Here is an 8,977-nt window from a genome sequence, read left to right as displayed (position 1 = left end):
GTAAGGAACTTGTTTGTGAACTATCATGCTTTCCCACATGTTAAAAATAATTGCAACACAGTACCTTTAAAGTGTTCCTAAATAGGTTCCTGCATGGTAACCTTAATAAGATTATTTACAAATTTGTTAAAAAACAAGCAAGGCAACAATGACAAATAAAAAAAAAATCAAATTCAATCACATTTAAAAAGTGAAGTGAGACAAATCTTTGGGGCATATAATGCTTTATTTTTACATTTTATCACGGAAAATCAAGAAGAGTTCTACAATATGACCAGAATGACTCCAAGTGATTTTGAAGAACTCCATAACCTAGTTGCACATAGACTCGAAAAATTTAGCCGCAGAGAAGCACTTGGAACAAGATTCCGTTTAACACTGACATTACAGTAAGTTAAAAAAATTGTAATAAACAACATTATTTTAAAATCCACTTTTTTTTAATAATATAAAGATTTCTTAATTTTTGAACTTTGATATTAATTTTTGTAATTTTGATACATTAGGTTATTAAACAAAAAAAAATATTTTGTATTAAATGTTAATTATTTTTTTCTGTCAATTAAATTACTACATGTTCCATATTATGTACAATATACAATATTTGGTAATTTTATAATAATTATTTTATATCCACAGTATTCTCGCTAACGGTGACAGCACTCGAACAACGGCATTTTTTTCGGGTAGGCCGATCAACTGTCTACGAAATTGTTAAAAAAATGGTGGCAGTTATCTGGGAGGAATTGTCTCCTTGGTACGTACGACCAAGAACTCAACGAGAATGGATGTTGATCGCGGCAGGTTTCCGAGCTAGATGGTACTTTTCAAACGTTCTGGGCGCCCTGGATGGGAAAGAATTCAAAATACGACCTCTTCCACACACGGGAACTTTGTATTATAATTATAAAAAATTTACGAGCATCAAAATGATGGCAACTTGTGACGCTTTCTATCGTTTCACGTGGGTCGACGTCGGAAATTTTGGTTAATAAGTTGAAATTGATTTATTTGATTACATATATAATATTTAGCTTGGTTAATGAATTTTAAATTTCTTTAATGAAAGAAAAAAATTTTTAAATCAATTTATATTTAACATATAAATTTTATTATATACTTGAAGGCAATTTAAGTGATCTTTCAGTGTTTAGAAACACTCACTTTTATGAGGATCTGCGAAAAGGGTGTGTTGATTTACCTCCCAGCTGTGAATTGCCGCGAACGAGGATAAAAATGCCCTATTTTTTTATTGTTGATAAAATTTTTCTGGCTACGGAAAAAGTGATAATACCATTTGCTCGCCGCTATGGCCTTGATGCTGGGCAAAAGAATTTTAATTATAGGTATGCTCATTTTTTCTAAGTTAACCTACTAACAACAATAATCCCTTAATTAATTTGCAATTAAAATTATTATTACTATTATTATTATTATTATTGTTTTTACTATTATTATAGATTATCAAAAGCGCGCCATACAATAGAGGCTGCCTTTGGAATCCTCACGGCTACTTGGCAGATTTTAAAGGATACATTGAAATTTAAAGTTGAAACTTCTATTAATATTGTTCTGGCAACAGTTTGTTTGCACAATTTCCTAATCACCCGACGTTTGCAACGAGGAGAGGAAGTGCAATGGGATCCACAAAATGACAGATTTTACGACGTTAATCCTGGTAAGTATCAAAACAGAAAATATACCCAATTTGGTACTGTTTAAAAATTTTTAAATTAAATTTTGCTTAAATTTATTTGTTTTATACTTTAATTATGTTTTTCATTTATTAGTTTCAATTATTTCAAATTTAAATCAATTTCTAATTTAATCGGTAATATTAGATAATAGACAAGTGGATGAATTTTTGGATAACCATCAGGATGCAGTAAATATAAATATGACTCGTCAACGGGAAATTCTTATGGATTATTTTATGTCGCCAGCTGGTGAATTGTAAAGAATTTTTTAAATATTAAATTTTTTTAGGATTTAAAATTTAATGCAACAATATTTATTTAAAAAATGTTTATTTTTCAAATTAAAAACTGTATTCTAAAATTAGTTGAAAGAATTTTTTTTTAAATGAAGAAAACTTGAAGTGATGACACCTAAAAAAACTGTATAATTACTGTATTATTGAACTTCTATTGTATGTTTATATTTTTCAAGAATTAATCAAATGTCGTTAAAAATTTCGCTTTGTTCTATTGCATTTAGAGATTTCCAATCTTTGTGAAGAATATTTAAAAAGCCATCCGTAGCTGGCTCAACTGGTTTAACGACTTTTAAAAATTTCGATTTTGCGTTTCTGTTCTTGTTTTTCTCTGTCGCCTGCTTTAATTTGGCCAGTTTGGTGAATTCGGAATTCATTTTTCTTGTATCTTTACAAAGAAGAATCACCTCGTCTTGCACTTCATTGAATTTTTCTTTTTCTGACGCCTTTGTTATCGCGAATTTGTCAAATTTCCTGCATCGGTTGCCGTTGTGAATTTATTCCTGGACGTGGTGCTGCAGGCAATGTAGGTCTCTTTGATTTAATTTGATTCGATTCAAATTCGTTATGCCTTTTTGGTACCGGTTTGTTTCCTCGATTTGGATTTTGTTGTTGTCCATTTCTATTTATATCACTTTTATGGTTGGAAGAGGTTTTTGCGCCAGGTGGTGAAACTTGAAAATGTGTGTTTTGCGCTGTAGTTGGTGTTGATTTGTTTGTGTTTCCTTGTACTTTGGCAAAGTCAAATTCTTGTTGCTCTTCGTTTTCATTTCTTGTTTCTGCTTCATTATTTGCAAAGCTGGGCATCGAGTAAAATGTAGTGGGTCCCGGTCGCAAAAAATCCAAAGTGTTTTGCCTATTGTGTGATGCAAATGCAGAAGGTGGGGATTGTGGTGGTGGTGGCTGCGTTGGTGGTGCGGATGGTGAGAATAGTGGTGGTGGCGGCGTTGATGGTGTGGATGGTCGCGGTTGTGATGCTTGCGAATGGCGAAGATTTACCGAGGCAAATGGTAAAAGTTTTTTTTCTGTTGCGGTTTTTGTTGGCAGTGTAAATCTGGAGTCTATTTCGTATCTGGCACCAGTTGCGGATGACTGAGATGGCACAAGTGTGAAACGACGCATGCTTGGAGCCTCTACGAAGAAACTCGGAAAAGTTGACCTCCATTTTCTGAATGTCATTAATGTTGCTTGTGTCGATGTCTGATTGTAGAGATTTGAAAAAGCAGCGGCTTCTGCTGCTGACATTCTCCGTACTGTAAGCGCAGGGGCTGCTTCAAGCGCAAGGGTTGCTCCAAGCGCAGGGGCTGCTCCGAGCGCAGAGGCTGCTTCAAGCGCAGGGGCGCTCCGATGGCTGGGGCTTCAAGCGCAGGATTGTCAGATTGACAAGAGTCGTCACTTTGAAAAAATAATTAAATTATTTATTTAATATATATTATTATAATTTATAATAATTATTATTTATATAATTTTTTTTAAAGTAAAACAAGGGGTTACACACATTTTCAAAGGGAAAAAATATGATGATATTTAAAAAAAAAACATTTTTCTATAAATGACAAAAACGTTTCGCATTGTCTTCCTAAAAAAGGAAATTTTTATAATTCCTTCAAAAGGAAGATTTTTTTTAACTGAAAACAAAAGATTAAATAACAAACCTTTTATGTGAAATAAAAGGCTTCAGAAAAGAGAGTTTGTCGTACAAAGCCCATTTGGTGTTGCCTTCTTTATCGTGGTTACTAAAATTGCGGCGTAAATTTCCCCACTCCTTTTTTGCATCTGAAAACAATCATGAAATATAATAATAATTATAATGTAAATTACTGACATTTCACTGATTTCCAGTGAAATTTCACTAATGGAAATCTTGATAAGAGATAGGCACTGAGAATCAGTGAATTTTTCACTTATTTGCAATTAAAATTTCACTGATTGAATTAGTCAACCTCAGTTGGTAAAATAGAAATGTCTGATTCAATCAGTGAAATTTTAACTGCAAATCAGTGAAATATGACTTCTGGCTATTATTTCAGTGAAATCTCACTGATTCAAATTGAGAGTGCAAATGCAAAGGACATATGTTTGAGATAAAATTGACAATTCTTCTAATAGAAGTCGGGTTTCTTTCGCTGATTAGCCTAATCCAAGTCTCTTTAATAACATTCTCATCATCTGAAGAAGATATATATTTCTTTCTAATTTCCTGAAGGGAATTACATTTAATAAATATATGGAAGTCGTCACTCAATGGCCTTTGTTCTTCGCATTTACATGTTTGGTTTGCTGAAAGCTTGTAAGATTTGCCCTTAATTACAATCCTGGTTTTGTATTCATTTAACAGTCTTATTTGAGACAGTATTCTAATTAGTGACAGCGATATTTTAGTTTGTAAATATGGTTGCGGACCAGCGTACAGTGGTATTTGTGTATATAACTTAAGAGATGAGGAAATCTGGAGTCTCGAGGTATCCTTTTCGAACATAAAGTTTTGAAATTTTTTAATTAGCTTGATTTTATTTATTTTTAAAGAATCGGATAAGAGATTATTCCAGATTTCTTCCTCTCCAATGTGAATAAAAAAGCTTTTAACCTGAAGGGCCCAATTATATTTGGCGTTTGCCATTTTTCTATCCGATAGAGCTCTCAATTTTTCGAAACAATTTCTAGGATATCTCTCCTGCCCCATATCCAGAATCTTCTCTAACCAATTTAAAATCATTTTAAACACACGAACAACCAAATGCGGACTACCCGTCTCTATACGAATTGCATAATTCGGCGTATTTGAAGGGACATTGAGGACATCCTTATAAAACCCTGTGTGGATTTTTTCAATTTCATCCATATACCGAAGTGACCAAACAAGCGCCGCATACAATAAGGTACTAGATACAAGACTGTCAAACAATTTTTCCACTGCATTCCATGATTCTGGATTTAAGCTATACAATAAAGGAATAGTAGTACCCTTAGCCAGACCAGCCTTGCTTTTGACTGATTGAGCAGCTGACGCAAAACGTGCAGATTCGGCAAAGGGTACCCCCAGATAAACATATTTATTTGTTATTTCTATTATCTCATTACCAAAGTATAGAGTCGGATATTTCTTTTTGTGACCATGGCCACCCTTTTGGAATATTACCACATTGGTTTTTTTAATATTAACTATGAGTTTATTTATTGAAGCATATTCGTAAAGACATCTTATGATTTTTTTCATATCTACTATGTTGTCAGCCATAATTATTAAGTCATCAGCATAAGCGAGTAACAATATCTCTGTAAGGTGATTTATTGAAACCCCTCTTATACCTTTATTAATTAAGAATTTTTCCAAGTCTGCTATATACAGGTTAAAAAAGGAGGGACTTAGAGTTTCACCCTGTAAAATTCCCTTGGTAACATCCACCGGTTCAGATAGCCCCCCACCCTCCTTTATCCCCCTTTTTTTATATATCATTATTGTATTTAATTGAGACCATGCCCGGGGGACTTTTTCGGAGGTCATTACTCCACCAAATAGATCCCTTAAGTAAATGATCCAGCTTTCAGGCAATTTTTTTAGGAATTCATATGGTATTTCATCGGGTCCGGGAGATTTATTATTTTTAGTATTTATAAGAGAGATTTCTACTTCCTCCACAGAGATAAACGCATCTAAATAATCATTACCCATTACTGGATTTCTCAACGTATAATAGCTTTCATCCCGCATCGGAAAATGGTCCCTAAAAAAATCTGCCCACAATTCTAAACCAATTGGATTTGATACAGCAGACTTTCGACGAAATCTATTAACTGAACTCCAAAAGGAAGACGAGTCTTTTGAAACCGAAAGCGATTCTAACATACGATTATTGTAATTCGTTTTTTTAGATTTAATTAGCTTTTCATGTATTTTTCTAAACGTGTTATAGTCCTTTGTTTTATCTGGGGGAAAACCTTACCGTCTACATTCCGTTAATTTATTTTTTAATAACTTTTTACTTACAAGACATTCCTTGTCAAACCATGGCTTGGAATGACCCAACCTTGAATTAGTTCTCGCAATCAAATTCAAACTCTCAGAAACATTCTTTATTGTATTTATCAAATTATCAGCTAAGTCGTCAATATTATCCGTTGAAATTGGTACATTAGTGCTAATTGACATTTTATTTTTATAATCATCCGATGTATTTTCCTTACATTTGAATTTATTTTTAACAATATTTAATTTTACGGACATGTCTAATGTGAGAGCCAGGGCGAAATGGTCCGATCCTGAGATCAAGTTTATTACTTTTAAGTTTTTTACTAAATGCGTTGAATTAAGTCTGATCCATATTAGATCTATTAAAGATTTGCTACCTAATGAGTTTAAAAACGAATAGTTTGCCGGAATATCACCCGTAACTCTCCCATTCAACAGAATAAAACCGTTCGATTCCATCCATTCAACCAGAATTTCCCCTATTTTATTTATTACAGAGTCAAAGCTGGCTCGACAGTTTACAATATTATCATTCGTCAAGTTCAATTCCTCATCCAATTGATTAAGATCTCCCACTCTACAATTAACATCCCCTCCCAAAAAATAGGGATTTCAGGGCAGTTTACATATGTTAAAAATAACAGCTTTTTTAATTGATTTAAGCTTTCTATTATATTGACATTAGGATTAAAATAAATCAGGCATACTTTAAAATGTGAGTTATTTTTCTTGAATTTAGTTGAAATAATTGAATCCCGTTTGTATAAAATTTCTGATTTATAAACATTCCAGTTGTATACTATCATTAGCCCCCCTTAGGTCTACCTCTACCATCTATCTTTGTTGCCGGAGAAGAGATGACCTCCCACTGTAGGTTCCCTAGTGAAGTGAAGAATGAAGGTGCGCGTACGGCCCAAGTCTCCACAATACATATTATATCCGCCTGCGTTGACACCTCGAGAAGACTAGAGATATTGCTGGATCCTCTGGAGTTCCAATACAAGATCCTCGATGAATTGCCAAAATCAGAACGTCATTCTAGAGTATTGGTTGAGTCTTTCCTTATAATAAAATCAGCCAGGGTACCCGTCGAATTATTGTTTAGTGCTTTCAAGGTTTTTTTTAGAGTTGTTTGTTGATCCCGGTTGCCTTCCTCGTTTTCGAGAGATAGAAAAGAGAGTAGATATATTTGAATCCGTGAATAATATAATATAAATAAACTAATTCCGTTATCTATTTATTTTTGTCTTCATATAGCTGGGTGAATTATAATCATATTTCTCCTGCGCCGAGCTTTATACCTATATATAACTATATATATTTCGGTTGCTAGGTGTGAAAACATTATATATATATACCTCTGATTTTGAATTTGAGTTAAAAAACATGATATCGTGTTTCAAAGCAAACCCGAGGTTTTATATATATTTACTCATATATATAGCAATCGTTTTTTAGGTAATAAAGGGTTTTCGAAAATGCGAACATATTACACATGCTTCTTCTTTTGTCGAAGAAAAAGAAAAATATTTAATTAGCTTTAAATTCTTTATTATTTAAAAAAACATCTTTAATCTTTCATATAAATTAAAAAGAGATATGAAATTGCCAAAGTCATAGAATTTTTATTTGTAAGTAAAAAGTTTAAAACAATATAATTTATAAAACGAAGAAAAATACCTTCGTCAAATTATATTACCATATAATTTATTGCATAATGAAAAAACATCTGCAAAAAACTAGAATTTGCTAAACGTTTGACAAAAAAAAAGGAAATTTTTTAAAATATTTAATTTTATTTATGGAACTAATATTTTATAATAATTAAGTTTATCGATTGTCCTTTGTGGGAATAAAATATTATTTATGTTTTGGTTAGGTTAAAATATATAATTTTCTAATAGTTTTTGAATGAGAATAATAAAAATATAAGAAATTTAAAGTTATATGAAATAATAATAGTTATACAATTTCGTACATGTAATAATTAACATGAGTAAAGAAAACAAATTTTATAACATAAAATTGTAGTTAATAAACTCAAAAAATTATTAAATTTCTTAAATATTGAAACTACGCATTCTTTAAAATATTGTCGGTGAATGACGAGAAAGTTGATGATGTTGATGATGACGAGTATCGTCACGAAAATTATGGTGATGATTATCGTCCTGCAGATGATGATGACGATCTACTTCGCGAAGATGATGAAGATAATAGTTAAGATAATCCTGAAGATAATGGTGATGATGAAGATGATGATGGCAATGGTGATGATGAAAATCGTCAAGAAAATCAGCAACGTCAAGAAGGTATTTTTATTTTAGAAATTTTTAACAAATACATATTTTATTTTTAATTTTTATTACATTATTGCAAATTTTTGCATGCTGATAAACTTTTTTATTGTCACTTGTCGGATCACCTGTTGTTTAAAACGATGAAGTAAAATCAAAATTGAAACCTACTAAGCAACGTATAAACAAAATTATGACTTTACTAATATAAATTTACTGCTATGTAATTTAATTTGATTTCCAATTAAAAACAATTTTTTACAGATGCTCATCTTCGCAGGATTGAAGGAGAAAATGATTTTTTTATGATTTTGAAAGAATTGTAGCGTCGAGTTTTGAACGAAAACCGAGGTAGATGTTTTTACGAGATTAGACTGATAATACAAGAGAAAAGACGACAGCGACAATAATTACTATTTAAGACTTACTATACATATTTACTTAAAATTACTACTATTTTATAACAACCTTCATTGGACAAAATAAATAGTTAAATTTAAATGTCTTGTAATTATTCATTACAATATATCATCAAAAAAAAGATAATAATGTACTTCATAATATATGTACTGTAGGTACGAACTAGTGAAGGAAACTTCAAAGGATATCATGTAGGAACACACACTACTTACCAAGAGCAAGGTACGTACAAACTTGTGAAAGAAACTTCAAACGCAAGATCATCTCTCGGATTCTACGTAGGATCTTACATTAAAA

General features: G+C 31.8%; 1 protein-coding gene across 1 annotated transcript; it reads left to right on the top strand.

Annotated features, from left to right (window-relative positions):
• The first annotated feature begins 233 nt into the window (after positions 1 to 233).
• On the top strand, positions 234 to 8,654 carry LOC127291250 (uncharacterized). The gene is made up of 6 exons (XM_051320258.1): positions 234 to 389; positions 640 to 987; positions 1,148 to 1,346; positions 1,461 to 1,678; positions 8,141 to 8,275; positions 8,525 to 8,654. Exons 2-5 carry the CDS (start codon positions 723 to 725, stop codon positions 8,185 to 8,187), a joined length of 729 nt encoding a protein of 242 aa, XP_051176215.1. The 5' UTR covers positions 234 to 389; positions 640 to 722; the 3' UTR covers positions 8,188 to 8,275; positions 8,525 to 8,654.
• Positions 8,655 to 8,977: the final 323 nt, after the last annotated feature.

This window comes from Leptopilina boulardi, unplaced genomic scaffold (assembly GCF_019393585.1).
Source record: "Leptopilina boulardi isolate dan_hultmark-lab unplaced genomic scaffold, ZJU_Lbou_2.1 LbouV2_13, whole genome shotgun sequence".
NCBI lineage: Eukaryota > Metazoa > Arthropoda > Insecta > Hymenoptera > Figitidae > Leptopilina > Leptopilina boulardi.
This window is presented reverse-complemented; position numbering and strand designations above follow the sequence as displayed.